Here is a 17,589-nt window from a genome sequence, read left to right as displayed (position 1 = left end):
CTAACTCTCCCTTCTGTTCCGAGAAAAATAAAAAAATAAAAAACAACAACATGAAACGTCGAAAGTGATGGAGTTAACTTGTGGTGTCATCGCGTTCCCAGGTACGAGAACTTCTCAAGGCCAGCCACCTTGCGTGAAAAATAAGAAGACGGGAAAGCACCGCCGCTGAAGTAATGGCTGCTGGTGCTGCTGCTGCTGCTGCTGCGGTGTTAAAAGCGCGCGCCGCTCTGCCCGCTGGTCATTATTATCCTGTGAAGCACCGGCTGAGCAATGCGCGCATCCCGTGTCCTGGTGTCGGCGCTGGCGCTGTTGGCGGCGGCGATGGCCGTGGCGGAGGCGGCGCAGGCCATCAAGCCGCTGTCACCCAGTGCAGGTGAGCCACCGGCGCTCGTACCGACCACAAACAGATTAACACTACGAGTAAAACCACAACTTAACCTGCCACTTAATTATGATTTACAGTGCGCTCCATCTACCGGGAGATCAAAAAGTCGGTATAAATTTCAAAACTGAAAAATCACGGAATAATGTAGATAGAGAGGTACTGCAACGTAACCTTCAAGTACTGGTGGTGGTATAAGTCCACCTAAGTAGGTAGATTACCGTCGCTTTGACATGTCCTACCGCTCCTGCAAGCTACCGTCTATAGTAAATGGTTTCTTAAATTCGTGTAGTCCACGAAATTACTGGCCCCTACGAGTTATTGCAGGGTATAAATAATTTCTAACGGACGGTTTTAACGAACCGGTAGAAATTTGAACGCAACGGATAACGCATTTTTTCGAACCACTACAAAAGGCACCTACACAGGGGTTAATAGGCATTATATAGCTTTTATTTGTTTTAATGACCCAGAATTCGACTGTGGTACTGACTGCCGCCTATTCTTTATGATGGAAGGAGTAAATAATCAGTCGACGGTAGAGATTACTTGATATTTATACAGTACCGATGGTATTTCAACAACTATTCGTGTTTCTCTTGCAATGTACATCATTAAAACTGGTCTCTAGTTAACATGGTTCAGTTTCGCCACGTAATTATGGAATGGGACAGAGGAGCGCAGACCTGGTTTCAATCTAATTCTATACAACCGCACAATTATACCTAAACCCTCGGTCATTACATTCAGTTACTATAGATTACTCAGAACAAGTTCCGCAAGGATAATACAAGCAAAACTAGATCAGGGTGGAAGAGTATTTTGCAAATCTTTATCAAATCAGTGGGCATTAAAATCCAATACTTTTCCTAGTGGAACGAGTATTTTACTTAACGCACAACATCGCCAACAAATCAACTCGTTATGGGGGTGCGCAAGAAACATCACTTCAATGCTGTTCAACCCACATGGCCAAGTTTCAGTAGCCAACGGAAACCCAGAAAAATATGGACACACACGATTATTCCTTCCCTATTTTACATTCGCTCACTATCGTATGATTATTCATCGTGTACAATATATTTTCAGACCGAAACTACAATTTATCAATGCGGCGGTTGCTCCAAACGACCACGTGGCGCGAAAGCAAGTTCACAAAGAAAACATATGGAAAATAAATAAAAAAACCAAAATATTACTCTAAATGAAAGGCCAGATTAAAATACATTGAATGAGTGAATTTCCGTGAAGCACAGAGCAATAACGTGACCGTGAGCTTAAGGCACATGGTGCGTTGCCTGAACAAGGCACTAACGCAAGGTCTACTGAAATTCGAGTAAATTAAGAAAATCCATTCCCGTATGGGGTTTCAGTGGTAATTTCGCACCTGATTTCAACATCTGGACTTCATTACAGAGCAGATTTCAGACAATCTAATACCTACGTTAACATTACCAAAACGAGAGCTGCGTCTCCATGTCTGTCCAGCACCACGACCCAGGAACAAGTGCTCTTCCAACCGAATTCGCCTAACCGTTCCGCCTACAAACATGGTGGGGGTGGCACGCCAACCTGACAGAGCCAATACGCGCGCCTACGTGTCATCTTTGCCCTGACTTGCAAACTTGGTCTCTGCTAAACTTGTTCACGCTTGGGAGGTTGGTACTACCCTACCCCAGAAAGACCATTCATGCAGTGTTACAATCTGTGCCTAAAGCTTTCTGCTAGTTCACACACTCACTCATTTATACCGTCCAAGCCACACAAAGGAAAGGAAAATGGGAAACGAGGTACACAACAGAAAAAAATTCAATAAATAACAATGTTTAGTCCATTCTCTCCTTTTGGATACCAGCTGAGGTATTACCATCGAGAGAAGAAACTCTTGCTAATAATTTCTGCGTGCTAGAAATTTAATAAAACATTGGAACGGTACAACAAGTTCTGTTTCAGTACAAATTGACACACATGCTTGAAATAACATGGGGTTTTATTAGAACCAAAAAAATGGAAACGTTCAAAAAATTTCCGACAGATGGCGCTTCATCTGATCAGAATAGCAATAATTAGAATAACAAAGTAAGACAAATCAAAGATGGTGTTCTTTACAGGAAATGCTCAATGTGTCCATCATCATTGCTCAACAATAGCTGTAGTCGAGGAATAAAGTTGTGAAAAGCACTGTAAATCATGTCCGGAGTTATGGTGAGGAATTGGCGTCGGATGTTGTCTTTCAGTGTCCCTAGAGATGTCGGTCAATCACGATACACTTGCGACTTCAGGTAACACCAAAGCCAATAATCGCACAGACTGAGGTCTGTGGACCTGGGAGGCCAAGCATGACGAAAGTGGCGGCTGAGCACAAGACCATCACCAAACGACGCGCGCAAGAGATCTTTCACGCGTCTAGCAATACTTTGTTGTTGTTTTTTGTTCTAATAAAACCCCATGTCATTCCAAGCATGTGTGTCAATTTTTACCTCTCTATCTACATTATTCTGTGGTTTATTAAGTTTTCAAATTTATACTGATTTTTTGATCACCCGGTAGATCCACACGTACTCTGCAAACATGGCAGAGCATACCATGCATCACTACTAGTCGTTTCTTTTAATGTTCCACTTGCAAATGGAGCGAGAAAGAAACGACTGTACAAATTTTTTTCAGTAACACAGTAGTGGAAATCAATGTAACGGCCAGGTTCCTACGCATGTACGAGGGTCACTCCAAAAGAAACGCACACTATTTTTGTAAAAATACAGTTTTCATTCTGCAAGTGTGAAAGTTTTACAGTGTGTAGATACATCCTCCCCGCTTGTTTCCAAACTTATTTCAACCTGTTCCCGTGAGTGGCATCGTCACAGCATGTCTTCAAGGTGGCTGCTACACTTCGTCAGGAGCAACGTGCTGTCATAGAATTTCTGTGCTGTGAAAACGAGACAGTGGAAAACATCCACAAGAGGCTGAAAAAATTGTATGGAGATGCTGCTGTCGATCGCAGTACAGTTAGTCGGTGGGCAAGCAGGTTACGTGATGAAAGCGGGCACGGCAATATTGAGGACTGTCCTCGCAGCGGCAGGCCTCATACTGCACACACTCCAGACAATGTGCAGAGAGTTAACGAATTGGTCACTGCTGACAGACGCATCACAGTGAACCAATTGTCATGCTATGTTGGGATAGGGGAAGGAAGTGTTTGCAGAATACTGAAAGTGTTGGCGTTAAAAAAGGTTTGTGCCAGGTGGGTTCCCAGGATGTTGACAGTGGCTCACAAAGAAACAAGAAAAGCGGTATGCAGCGAACTTTTGGAACAGTACTAGAATGGTGGAGATGAATTTCTTGGAAGAACTGTGACAGGTGATGAAACACGGCTCCATCATTTTTCACCAGCGACAAAGAGGCAATCAGTGGAGTGGCAACATGCAAATTCACCCAAGGAAAAAAAATTCAGAACCACACCTTCTGCTGGAAAAGTTATGGCTACGGTGTTTTTCGATTCCGAAGGACTTTTGCTTGTGGACATAATGCCAAGTGGAGCCACCATAAATTCTGATGCATATGTGACGACACTGGAGAAACTTCAAGCTCGACTGAGTCGTGTTCGACGACATCGGCAAAAGGAGGACAATGCACGGCCACGTGTCAGTCAAAAATCCATGGAAGCGATCACAAAACTCGGATGGACAACACAGTCCTGACCTGGCTCCATGTGACTATCATCTCTTTGGCAAACTGAAAGACTCTCTTCGTGGAACAAGCTTTGAAGATGATGACTCCCTTGTGGACGCTGCAAAACAGAGGCTCCAACAGGTTGGTCCAGAATTTTAGCGTGCGGGTACACAGGCGCTGGTTCCAAGATGGCGTAACGCAGTTGAGAGGGATGGAAATTATGTGGAGAAATGAAAGTATTGTTCCTAAAGGATGTATCTACACACTGTAAAACTTTCAAACGAGTAGAATAAAAGATGCATTAAAAAATAATAGTGAGAATTTCTTTTGGAGTGACCCTCGAAATACACAATGTCTGAAGCATACATGTATCGAATTTATTGTGAAAGTGGTCGCCTGCTTCGCTATGTGGTAACGTGCTTGCCTACCATGCAGCGGGTTCGATTCCCGGTCGCATTGGAGATTTTTCACCACTCGTGGGCTGGCTGTTGTGGTGTTGTGTTGTCCTCATCATCTGCTGCAAGGCGCCCAATGTGCCGCCAACTTTGCACTTGGCGGCCAAACCCTAATGGGACCTCCCGCCCAACAATGCCGTACGATCATTTCATTTTTTTTTTCTTTCATTGTCAAAGTAGTAAATACACGTAAGACATAATCATGACGGAATTACGTAGTTCGTTTCATAAAACGAGTTACAAGATAAGCTGTTTGCATTTCTTGGATGGAAATTGATATGAAGGCACTCACTGTCCTGTTGAGTTATTGCACGGTTCGTAGCAGGAGTGTTCCTGTGAAGTTTGGAAGGTAGGAGACGAGATACTGGCTGAAGTAAAGCTGTGAGGACGAGGTCTGAGTCGTGCTTGCGTAGCACAAAGTGTTGAGTGCTATTGACCAGGGATTTCAAATTGATTCCTTATTTCTGGATTTCCGGAAGGCCTTTTACACCGTACCGCACAAGCGGCTTGTAGTGAAATTGCTTGTTTATGGAATATCGTCTCAATTATTTGACTGGATTCTCGATTTCCTGTCAGAGAGGTCACCTTTCGTAGTAACTGACGGGAAAACATTGAGTAAAACAGAAGTGATTTGTGGCGTTACCAAAGGTAGTGGGATAGGCCTTTTGCTGTTCCTTATCTGTGTAAACGAGTTGGGAAACAATCCGAGCATCCATCTTAGGTTGTTTGCAGCTGACGCTGTCGTTTATCGACTAGTAAAGTCATCAGACGATCGAAACAAATAGCAAATCGATTTAGAAAAGATATCTGTATGGTGCGAAAATTGGCAACTGATCCAAAATAACGAAAAGTGTGAGGTCATCCACATGAATGCTAAAAGGAATCCGTTAAACTTCGGTTACACTATAAATCAGTCAAACCTAAAGACCGTAAATTCAACTAAATACTTAGGAATTACAATTACGAACAACTTAAATTGAAAGGAACACATAGAAAAGGTTGTGGGGAAGGCCAACCAAAGACTGAGTGTTATTGGCAGGACACTTAGGAAATGTAACAGATCTACAAAGGAGACTATCTACACTATGCTTGTCCGTCCTCTTCTAGAATACTGCTGTTCGGTGTGCGATCCTTACCGGATAGAACTGACGGAGTACATCGAAAAAGTTCATAGAAGGGCGGCACATTTTGTATTATCGCGAAATAGGGGAGAGAGTGTAACTGAAATTATACAGGATTTGGGATGGACATCAATAAAACGAAGACGTTTTTCTTTGCGGAGTAATATTCTCACGAAATTCCAATCAACAACTTTCTCCTCCAAATGCAAAAATATTTTGTTGACACCGACCTACATAGGGAGAAACGATCATGATAAAATAAGGGAAATCAGAGCTTGTACTGAAAGACATAGGTGTTCGTTCTTTCCGCGCGCTGTACGATATTGGAATAACAGAATCGTGAAGGTGGTTCGATGAACCCTCTGCCAGGCACTTAAATGTGATTTGCAGAGAATCCATATGGATGTAGATGTACTTTGTCCACCCTCTGTTCTTTCTAATTACGTCAAAAATTCTCTTCGATATTGATTTTTGCTAAGGTAGTGAAACTGTCACTTTTCTCGTGTCGTTCACTTCAGCTCACACACGGCTTCAGATTGTCTTTTATTGCGACAAACGCGCCTTGCAAGTATTTCACAAAGGTTTGCTACGGGTTTCGTATCCAGGCTACGTGCAAGTAAGTACAAGACGTCGATATCTTTATCTTCAAACCACGTTTTTGTTGTACAGAAATACGTAGAGATCCATTATCTTGTTGAAAAATTAGACTTTCGTCCCTTAGTTGCTTGTACATTCTAATCTATTCTGTCTCGAGAATCTCAGCACATATTACAGTTCATTTTAGTGGTCACCCAAGCAATGCGTGATTTACATTTAGTGCAGAATGCTGCCGAAATAATAACACTTGCACTGTTCATTTCTACCTGCTACTCTGCCCACAAATGACGTCAATCATATTTAAATTCATCCTACCTATCTAAATTTAACTTCTTGTCATCACTGAAGATCAGTTTGTCTCATTTTGAAGTCCAGGGCACACGTTTTTCAGCAAACTCCAATCTAACCTGTTTAGTTTTGGTGTTGTACTAGATTTCTGCAACGTTTCTTGAATGCAAGATGTTTTCATCTGACAAAATTTGTCGTAAACGTAAGGCAGTTACTGGCAATTGTAAATGAGCAGCAAGTTGAGAAGAATAACGGTTTGTTGCCCTTACTTTGCGCAAAAATAACCGTTTCGATGCTTGAGATAATTTATTACTTTGCACATATTTTCCGTTTTGTCCGTATCGTGGGCCGAATCTAACCAAATTATAAATCACTGTATTTGAACGGTTCAAGAGTCCCATTGTCTTCCACGCACCGATTTTTGATTTTCCATTACATGATAATTGTTTTGCTAGTGGCTACGTCACAATCGTTGTTTGTGTACACGATTCGCAATGTCACTAAAGGTGTCTATTTCCTATCTGCAGGAAATGCATGTACGCACACACTAACATCGCACGGAGCCGACTGCCTTTATACTAAGTTCCACGTTCTGACATCTAAATCGTTGAGTTCTTGTTGTGTACTGTACTACTGACATCAGTTGCGATACTATCTGACTGCATTAGTCAGTATACTGTATCTCATACTATTGCAAATACACTGCGCGCAACTATCCCAACCGACAATGTTAATTTTTCTGGAAAAATCCATACATTTATACTATTTCCCACTATTGAAACTGCTGCCAGTCGCCTTTTTGACGCTACAGTTTTTATTTTCCCATTACGGGTTTCGAGTCGCCCACCGACCGATCATCAGATAGTACGCAGTTCTTAGTGATTGTAGCATTGTCAGCGTCGTTGTGTAGCTGCGGCAAGACGGGAAAAAATTTAAACAAATAAGAATTCATTGTGGTGATCTGAAAATATTTTCATTGTTAGATGGAGCTGTGGCAGTAATTGTAACTCTTTTAATTCATGGGATTAATCCTGCCACACAAAAATATTTGGGAAACATAGTTTATATTTGCTAGTTATGTTAATTACGCGGCACTGCATAAACTTTGCCATAGGTAACTGATTTATTTAATTCCGGTAATTTCAGGTGAGGGCTGTTTATCTGCCACTTTTTTCAAAAACTAACAACTGACTAAAACACCTGCCGTTATTTCATGCAGTACAACGCAAGAGTACACACTGCAGATGCGTGTATAACAGTACATTATCTGATCAAATGGATCCTGACACCTGTTAGTGGACATTAATATAGGGCCTCTGCACCCCTTGGCTTTATGACGGCTTGAACTGTTCTGGAGGCACTTTCAACGAGATGTCTGAATGTCCATGGAGAAATGAACGGTCATTCTTTCTCAAAAGCAAAACTAGAGAAGGTAAGATGTAGCAAACCGGTTTCGGGAACGAAGTCGACGTTCTAACTTATCCGAAAAGTGTCCTGGGCAGGAACATGTGTAGTTGTGCAGGGCCAGTACATTTCAGGAACGTTACTGTCGAAAAACCATACCCTCACAGGTGCTGCTTTACGGCATGATGCGCTATCACGCCGATTCGAGTACAGTCATTGTCTCCTCTACCATGCGCGTAACACTATTCTGTAAAATGTCTTCATATCCTTCAGCATTTAGCGTTTTGTTAAGCGCAGTTTGGACACCGCGAAAACTCGCCGTACAGTAAACTACCCCTTCCGTACTTCACTGTTGGTAGTACACATGATGACAAGTAACGTTTCCCAGGCATTCACTAGACCCAAAAACTTCGATTGGACTGCTACAGGGCCTAGCGTGATTCGCCATTCCAAACCACTTGCTTCCAGTTATCCATCGTTCAATGGCGTTTACTTCAATCGTCGCTCAGTATTGAGTACAAAGATGTGCGGCTTATGAGAAGCTGCTCGAGAACTGTACCCCACTTTTCTTAACTCCCTATATAGTGTTCCTTTCCATATATTTGACATGAACAGTATAAATAACGACAAAAGAACTATACATGCATAATGTTGTGTGAACTTAAATGCCTAATTATAATACGGACAAAGTGACGAAATAACTTGAAAGACAATTTATCGATTCTGATAATAGAAAAAAGACATTATTCTCCGTGATATAAGATGAAATGTGTAAACTAAAGAACACTATAATCTTTGTTATATTATTAAAGGACGGAAAGACAATGAACTTAGTCGTCTTCTGATGTTTTCTTGTGTCTTAGCTATTGTTTGAGTGCAGAAAGTACGATTGTATTGCGATAGCTTTTGTCTTGCTCTCGTTTAATTACTAGAACAGAATTGATGTGTAAAAGAGTTACGAAAATATAATATCCTAATCTGGAGTGCAGAGTAATCATTTAAGGAACCCACGCAACATTTGTTATAACGTAAGAGTTTGTGTAGCATTTTTTGCAGCTGCTGCGGAGCTAGCTGCGATCATCTTTGACTTAGAAAGTTGGCCGCCATTACGCGGCGCATTTAAACTTTTTATTTCCACAGGAAATACGACGAAGCCGGAGCAGAAGAACTTATTTAAAAATACTATCAAAATTAATTAGCATTAAATCACAAGATTTATTTTATCATAAAGTGACTATTTTCAGTGATACAATTTATTAAGCGTCGGGTGCCTCTTTGCATAAATTTTATTACGCTAACGTATGTGATATTATTTGTAGGGAACCTGGTGGTCATTTTCAATCAGAATTTAAAGTTTAATTTGGCAAACTGCAAATATAATATTGCTTATTTGTAATTGTTTCTTACGAGGTTTTATGAAAGACAGCTTTACGAAATTTCAACTTCACGAACTTAATAGAATCCTCATATAGCTTATAGCAGAAAGAGACATTACACCTACATACTGTCGTTGTTTTAACTGGACTGCCGTTGACGCTTTGCAACTCACGAGCGATTATTTCCATTGATTGTATCCCGTTTTTACATTCATCTTCAGCCGCGCTCGACAGTCTGTGTCCTTTAATAGGTGAGGTCTGTCTGATCTCGATTTAGCTGCAGTTGTTCCTTCGCATTTCCACTTTACAGTCACATAGCCAACCGGGCAGCCTTTACAGTGGTTGAAATGTCCCTAATAGATGTGTTACCCCGGTGCCACACAATGTCTACTCCACGTTCAAAGTCACCGAACTCTCATAAGCGACTTATTCTGCTCTTTCTGATTTTCTACCCTCAACACAATACTCTCCGCCATCTTCTGCACTGACAGGTCCTCCTCTCGTGGAATCTGGTGGCCAATATGCTCTACGTAGGGGTGTCTGGATACTTTTGTACAAATAGTGTGTTACGAGCTTGTTATCACATGGTATCTCCGAAAAAACCATGAATAATAGAAAAAATAGTCCATCTGATCAATGGATGAAGGAAGTAAAAATGTTCAGCGAAATTCAGCAATACAGAAATACTGTACAAGTCAATTGGGAATGAAATAAATCAGGAGCACAGGGCAGCTAAGGCAAGCATGAAAAAGGTGAAGAAATCGAAACAGAAATTACTGTTGGAAGGACTGACACAGCATGCGGAGCAGTCATAACAACCTTCGGTGAAATTAAAAACATTGATGGTAACGTTAACAGTGCAGTGAGAATACCACTATTAAATGCAGAGGAGAGAGCGGATGGATGGACGGGTTACAATGAAAGCCTCTATGAGGAGAAGACGTGTCTGGTGACTTGACAGAAAAAGAAACAGAAGTCGATAGCGAAGAAAAAATGGTTCAAATGGCTCTGAGCACTATGGGACTTAACATCTGAGGTCATCAGTCCCCTAGTCCTTAGAACTACTTAAACCTAACTAACCCAAGGACATCACACACAACCATGCCCGAGGTAGGAATCGAACCTGCGACCGTAGCGGTCGCGCGGTTCAGGACTGAAGCGCCTAGAACCGCTCGACCACAGCGGCCGGCGATAGCGAAGAGATAAGGGATCTAGTATCACAATCAGAATTTCAAAGAACTTTGAATGACTTAGCGCCAACGGCCCTGCCACAGTGGTAACACCGGTCCCCGTCAGATCACCGAAGTTAAGCGCTGTCTGGCTGCGCTAGCACTTGGATAGGTGACCATTGGTCTGCTGAGCGCTGTTGGCAAGCAGGGTGCACTCAGCCCTTGTGAGGCAAACTGAAGAGCTACTTGATTGAGAAGTAGTGGTTCTGGTCTCGTAAGCTGACACGGCCGGGAGAGCGGTGTGCTGACCACATGCGCTTCCGTATCCGCATCCAGTGACGCCTGTGGTCTGAGGATGACACGGCGGCCGGTCGGTACTGTTCGGCCTTCCAAGGCCTGTTCGGACGGAGTTTAGTTTTAGTTTGGTTTTGAATGACTTAAGATCAAACAAGGAAGAAGATACAGATAACAATCTATCAGAATTTCTAAAATAATTGAGGTAAGTGGCAACAAAACGATTATTCACGTTCGTGTGTAAAGTCTATGAGTCTCGCTATATACCAACTGACTTTTAGAAGAGTATCATCAACACAATTCCGAAGATGACAAAAGCCGACACGTGCGAAAATTATGGCACAGTCAGTGTAACAGCGCAGACAAGAAAAATATACAGAAAAGGAAAAGAAAACTGATCTGTTCGATGACAGCCAGTTTGGCTTTAGGAAAGGTAAAGGCACCAGAGAGGCAGTTCTAATGTTGCAGCTGATAATGGTAGAGGTACATAAGGTAAATTAAGAAACGTACATAGGATTTGTCGACCTGGAAGAAAGCGTTCGACAACATAAAATGGTGTCAGATGTTCTAAGGAAAATAAGGGTAGTCTATAGTGAAGGACTGGTAATATACAACATATACAAGAAGTAAGACGAAACAACGAGACTGCAGTATCAACGACGAAGTACTCGGATTAAAACGAGTATAAGACAGGGATGTTGTCTTTCACCACTACTGTTTTAAACTCGTACATCGAAGAAACAGTGACAAAAGTAAAAGAAAGGTTCAAAAGTGGGATTAAAATTCAAGGCGAGAGGGTGTCAATGATGAGAGATTCGCTAACGACGTTGCTATCCTTAGTTAAAGGGAAGAAGAATAACAGGATATGCTGGATCGAGTAAACAGTCTGATGACAACAGAATATGGATTGACAGTAAACCGAAGAAAGACGAAAGTAATAAGGAGTATCGGAAATGAGAACTAAGAGAAACTTAACATCACAATTATGTACGATGCAGTAGACGAAATCGAGGAATTCGTCTACCTAGGCAGCAGAAATGGTTAACCGACCAAGGGGGGATATAAAAAGGAGACTCGCACTGGCAAGAAGGACGTACCTGGCCAAGAGAAGTCTACTAGTATCAAACACAGGCCCTAATTTGAAGAAGGAATTTCTGAGAACGTGCGTTTGGAGCACAGAAATATGGACAGTGGGAAAACCGGAACAGAAGAGACGTGAAGAATTTGGGATGTAGTGCTAGACATGAATGCTGAAAATTATGCGGATCTGCAGAGGTAAGAAATGAGGAGATTCTCCGCAGAATCGACAAGGGAAGGAACTTCTAGGAAACTCTGACAAGAAAAAGGGACAAGATGATAGGACATCCGTTAAGATACAAGGTAGCGACTTCCATGGTATTACAGGGAGCTGTAGAGAGTAAAAATTGAAGAGGAAGGCAGAGATTGGAATACATGCAACAAACACCGAAGTACCACGCAAAGGGAGGCAAGTGGGAACCACCCTTCAATGCTCCTCACCATGTCACCGTCTGTCTAGGGGACATGCTTGGCTCTTTTGCTCCCAGCAAGTCCCTCCAGCTATTGTCATACACATACCCCCCTCCCCCGTCTGGGTATTTTTTCCCGCTTAATGCCACACATAGCACTAGCATCATACCCGATGCAGCCTGTAATTCTAGTGTTAACTATAATTTGGCGACTACGAAAGAGGATTTCTGAGGGAAGGAGAAGAAGCAAATCTGGCCCCTAGATACACAGCAACCCCCCTGTGAGCAGGCATCGAAACCGCTGTTTCATGCTTCCACGGAAGCAGAAGTCACAAACTGAAGTACAGATCGCTCATGTATTGTTCGTAATCGAAACTGAAATTATCTCATTAACGACATGATCAGCGAATTTATTAATTGCAACAATTACATGCACGTACTAAATGGAAAGCAAACAGTACCATATAGAAGTAATACTATCATTTTTTAATGGGTGATCCCGACAGCCCGAAACAAGTAGTGCATATAAATATAGGGAGTCCTGGGTATAAATGTACATATTTCTAATGATGACTGAGGTCGGTGTCTTGGACAACATTACATCAGTATTTACGCCGTTTGCAGACTAATAATTACAGCTAATACAAGTTTTGTTTTTAGGTTGGATAGTACCTACACGTACACGTGGCACAGGCAAGCCACTAATGCTTGTTTTCCCATGGACAGAAGGTCATGTATTGAAATGTGGACGTGTGTACGCAAAACTTACTTAGAGGTGTAGTTTCGGCAGTGCAGAAAACGTCAGATGCTGAAGTTTCTGAAGTGTTTGTGTAACGACTTTTCGAGAAAGACCAACCAACACACTGATGTGCGTACATATTAAGGCTTCAAAGTGGTTCAAATGGCTCTGAGCACTATGGGACTTAACTTCTCAGGTTATCAGTCCCATAGAACTTAGAAATACTTAAACCTAACTAACCTAAGGACATCACACACATCAATGCCCGAGGCAGGATTCGAACCTGCGCCCGTAGCAGTCCCGCGGTTCCAGACTGCAGCGCCTAGAACCGCTCGGCCACCACGGCCGGCCATATTAAGGCACCACGTATAAAAATATCTGTACTTACACCTGTTACACCTTGTATTTCAACTACAGCCTGATGAGTTATGTCTTTCTTCAGAGGTAAAACTTGCAACACAGTGCATGGAAGACGTTTTCCCTTTTATTGAAGCTGTCATACTTTACATACTGGTAACTTTGCACAACCATTTCACTTTCAGTCGTGCTTAGGTAGCTCAGACGGTAGAGCACTTGCCCGCGAAAGAAAATGGTCCTAAAATCGAGTCTCGGTCCGGCACAAAGTTTTAATATGCCAGGAAGTTTCATTTCACTTTTACCATCATCCACTTGCGTGTGTGTGTGTGTGTGTGTGTGTGTGTGTGTGTGTGTGTGTCTGACTCATCATCACTTACTTCAGATGTGATTGTTTTCAAGATAAATTCATCGACAGCAATATAGTGAACAACAGCCCAGCGTTATTCCTCTGTCTCTTGCACGCTTTTTGCAGTATCCGTCACAATCTTCAGCAGCAACTGATGGAAAAGAAGTGTCTACGAGACTCCGTACATTTGCGGCAGACACGTACCCTGATATGTTGCGCACCCTAACAAGCCCTTTCTTTTTCGCCGATGCTAATTCTGTTACGTTTAGACCGCAATTATAAGGCGACGAGTGTCTTCTTTCAGCCAACTAGTCCTCAGCATATGATTTTTCAGTTGTCCTATTCTCATAAACTAATACACGAAGTGAAATGATAATTAAATGAACACCCTAGCTGCAAACAGGCGTTGATGTTCTTCATTGGGGACATATTGAAAATGTGTGCCCCGACCGGGACTCGAACCCGGTATCTCCTGCTTGCATGGCAGACGCTCTATCCATCTGAGCCACCGAGGGCACTGTGCAACAAAATTAAAGGATCACTCACTTGAATGAACCCTTCGGCGTATAGATTTTAAATTCGGCTCAAAGATTCCGAAAATCTTTCTCCGTACGCGTGGTGCCCTACGGCGTCACCCTCGGCCTCGTCGATACTTCTAATAGTCAGGTGTCGACACATGCAAAGAAAAACCACAGCTCGTAAATTCACGTGAGCTGTAAAGTGGGTTAATGATGTCACATTGGCACCAAATTTTACTACAATTCCGCCCAACGCCACAGTGCATGTGTCACACGATGAGAAAGTTGCCAGAGCTCCTGTTACACACATTTCACCTCTTCTTCTGAGGTCCGAACAACGACACCCAGCCTTGAAGTCACGGAGCTTGCTAACGAGTAGAAGAGGAAAAAATTTCAGAGACACCGCCGCTTAGAATCGACATGAAAAGGCCTCAGGAGGTGGCATAGATGTCCTCAATGAAACCACCACTGGCCCTGGGGCGTTGGTTCCCACACATTTCACAGTTTAAAACAACAGTTCGCAGAGTTTTGTGTGACAGGAAGATGTTCTTGACAACTTTTGGCACCGATGAAACCCTAGGGCGTTTCAACCCTTCTCGAAAGACATTGTGAGGCTGCATTCCAATTGAACGTGTTCACAATTTCTGCTCTCGTGTACAGGCTGGAACCACTATAGAGCGTTCAAAACCATTCAACGAAATATTAACGTGATCCGAAGCGGCAAAGGGTACTTCAGCTTTTTCAGCCTTCATATTGTCCGGTTTGCTGTGGTGCAACTACGCGGGAGTCCAAGATGAAGACGTGTGTGAATGAAACGACAGAGGGTCCCTCTAAGACCCCCCTCCCCCCCCCCACCCACACCCCAGTACAAATGTACCTGTCAGAAACTTTGACACCAGTTTAGCTTCGCGGCTGCTCTAGCGCCTGAAGTCAGGCAAATCCCACCAAAGCGGTATCGGTTGCCAAATCCTCAGGCACCAGTCCTGAAACCAGGCCATTTGTTGTCGAAATTCCTGAAGGTACATTTCTAACGTGCTCAACAGAGGTGCGTGGGTGTTATCGAACAGGGGGGCGGTGTTAGAGGGAACCTTTGACGTTTTATTCACACACAAATTAATGTTTCACACCCGTGCGATCACGCCACAGGAAGATTGAAAAAGCTTAAGTGCCCTTTGCTGCTTCGGTTCACGATAACATTTCGTTGATTAGTTTTGAACGGTCCTTAGTGGTTCCAACCTTTACACGAGAGCAAAAAGAACAATGGGGATGCAGCCTCACAATATCCTTCGACAAAGGTTGAAATGTCAGACGTTGTCAAGAACTTCTTCCCTTCGCTCAACGCACTGCGAACTGTCGTTTTCAGCTACGAAATGTGCTGGAAACAACGCCCCAGGGCAAGTGGTGCTTTCATTGACGCCATTTATGCCACACTCTTAGGCCTTTTCGTGTCGATTCTTACCGGCGGTACGTCTGAGACGTAATCTTCTGCCACCCATTAGCAAACCGCATGACTTCTACGCTGGGTGTCGCTGTTCGAACTTCCATCGTACAGACGTTAAAAGAAGGAGTGAAATCTAGGTAAGAGGGGCTGCGACGAGCTGCTCATCGAGTGAGATCCACAGTGTCATTGGGCAGAATTATGGTGAAATTTGGTGCCAATGTGACATCATTAACCCACCTTACAACTCATATAAATTCCGATCTGTGGCCTTTTTTTCACAAGTGTCGACATCTTGCTGTTTGAAGCATTGTCGAACCAGAGGTTGACGTGCGGGATTCTACGCTTTTCTACTGTTACAGTAGAAATGGGAGGCAAATATTGGGTTTCGAAAAAGTGAATCTTGAATTCAGTTGGGCAGTGTACATATTCAGGTCTGTGGTGCCTATCACCGAATTTACAGTTAACACACTGTATACACTTTCAGATACCCCGGCTATTGTTTTAACTTTTCAATAAAAAACAGTGTCAAGAACTCTAAAATGAACCTTTATCTCAACGATGATCCCCTCATTCGAGCAGGATTTTTTACCACTGACCCATTTCTTCATAATTTCAGTTCTTCATATTTTAGAATGAGAGCACTTAGTGACTTAGAACAGAGTTTACGCATAATTTCAAAAAATTACGATACCTTTTTCTCGACGACGACCTCCAAAAAACGATGAAAGCAAAGAACTTTATTGCCTACTACATTTTCGTGGTCTTGCAGAAAACTGCCGTATTATGCGTGACGTTTAAATTTATTACTTTTTTTTACTACTACCGCTAATCACGACAAATTTTGCAGATTGTATTCATATGCGCCGCTAAATATTCTTTAAATACGAAATGAATTAAGCGTGTGGAATCGTTGGCTGTGAGGCCCCATCCGGGGAACTTCGGCCGCCAAATGCCAGTCTTATTTCAGTCCACGCCACATAGGGCGACTTGCGCGCCGGTGATGGAAATGAAATAAGGATGAGGACAACACAACACCCAGTCAACGAGCGGAGAAAATCTTCAACCCAGCCGGGAAGCGAACACGGGCCTGCTTGCACGGGAGGCAAGCACGCTACCACCCAGCTAAGCAGGCGGACAGTTACAAACTATATCGCTGTAGGACACATAGTTCAGGAGATATTACGTCACAAACTTTGAGCTGTGTCAAAACGAAACTGCAGGGCAATATTCGCTAGCGATACAGATGAAATATGAGTACAAATATCTGTGAAACCTAGACTACTGGCCATTAAAATTGCTACACCAAGAAGAAATGCAGATGATATACGTGTATTCATTGGACAAATATATTATACTAGAACTGACATGTGATTACATTTGCACGCAATGTGGGTGCATATATCCTGAGAAATCAGTACACAGAACAACCACCTCTAGCCGTAATAACTACCTTGATACGCCTGGGCATTGAGTCAAACAGAGCTTGGATGGCGTGTACAGGTGCAGCTGCCCATGCAGCTTCAACAAGATACCACAGTTCATCAGGAGTAGTGACTGGCGTATTGTGACGAGCCAGTTGCTTGGCCACCACTGACCAGACGTTTTCAGTTGGTGCGAGATCTGGAGAATGTGCTGGCCAGGGCAGCAGTCGAATATTTTCTGTATCCAGAAAGGCCCGTACAGGACTTGCAACATGCGGTCGTGCATTATCCTGCTGAAATGTGGGGTTTCGCAGGGATCGAATGAAGGGTAGAGCCACGGGTCGTAACACATCTGAAATGTAACGTCCACTGTTCAAAGTGCCGTCATTGCGAACAAGAGGTGACCGAGATGTGTAACCAATGCACCCCATACCATCACACCGGGTGATACGCCAGTATGGCGAGGACGCTTCCAATGTGCGTTCACCGCGATGTCGCCAAACACGGATGCGACCATCATGATGT

At 43.0% G+C, this 17,589-nt stretch overlaps 1 protein-coding gene and 1 non-coding gene across 2 annotated transcripts in view; one reads left to right on the top strand and one right to left on the bottom strand.

The window, feature by feature from the left end:
* The first annotated feature begins 222 nt into the window (after positions 1–222).
* LOC124802785 overlaps positions 223–17,589 on the top strand; it is a 64,027-nt gene continuing 46,660 nt past the window's right edge. The window contains exon 1 of the mRNA XM_047263785.1: positions 223–373. Within this exon, the coding sequence (XP_047119741.1) occupies positions 271–373 (103 nt within the window). The 5' untranslated portion in view covers positions 223–270. The remainder of the gene's footprint in view (positions 374–17,589) is intronic.
* Positions 14,126–14,200, bottom strand: Trnaa-ugc. Its single transcript has one exon. It is a non-coding gene; the product is annotated as a tRNA-Ala (tRNA).

This window comes from Schistocerca piceifrons, chromosome 6 (assembly GCF_021461385.2).
Source record: "Schistocerca piceifrons isolate TAMUIC-IGC-003096 chromosome 6, iqSchPice1.1, whole genome shotgun sequence".
In the NCBI taxonomy this organism is placed as follows: Eukaryota; Metazoa; Arthropoda; class Insecta; order Orthoptera; family Acrididae; genus Schistocerca; species Schistocerca piceifrons.
Note: the sequence above shows the minus strand (reverse complement) of the source record. Positions and strands in the feature narration are given on the sequence as shown.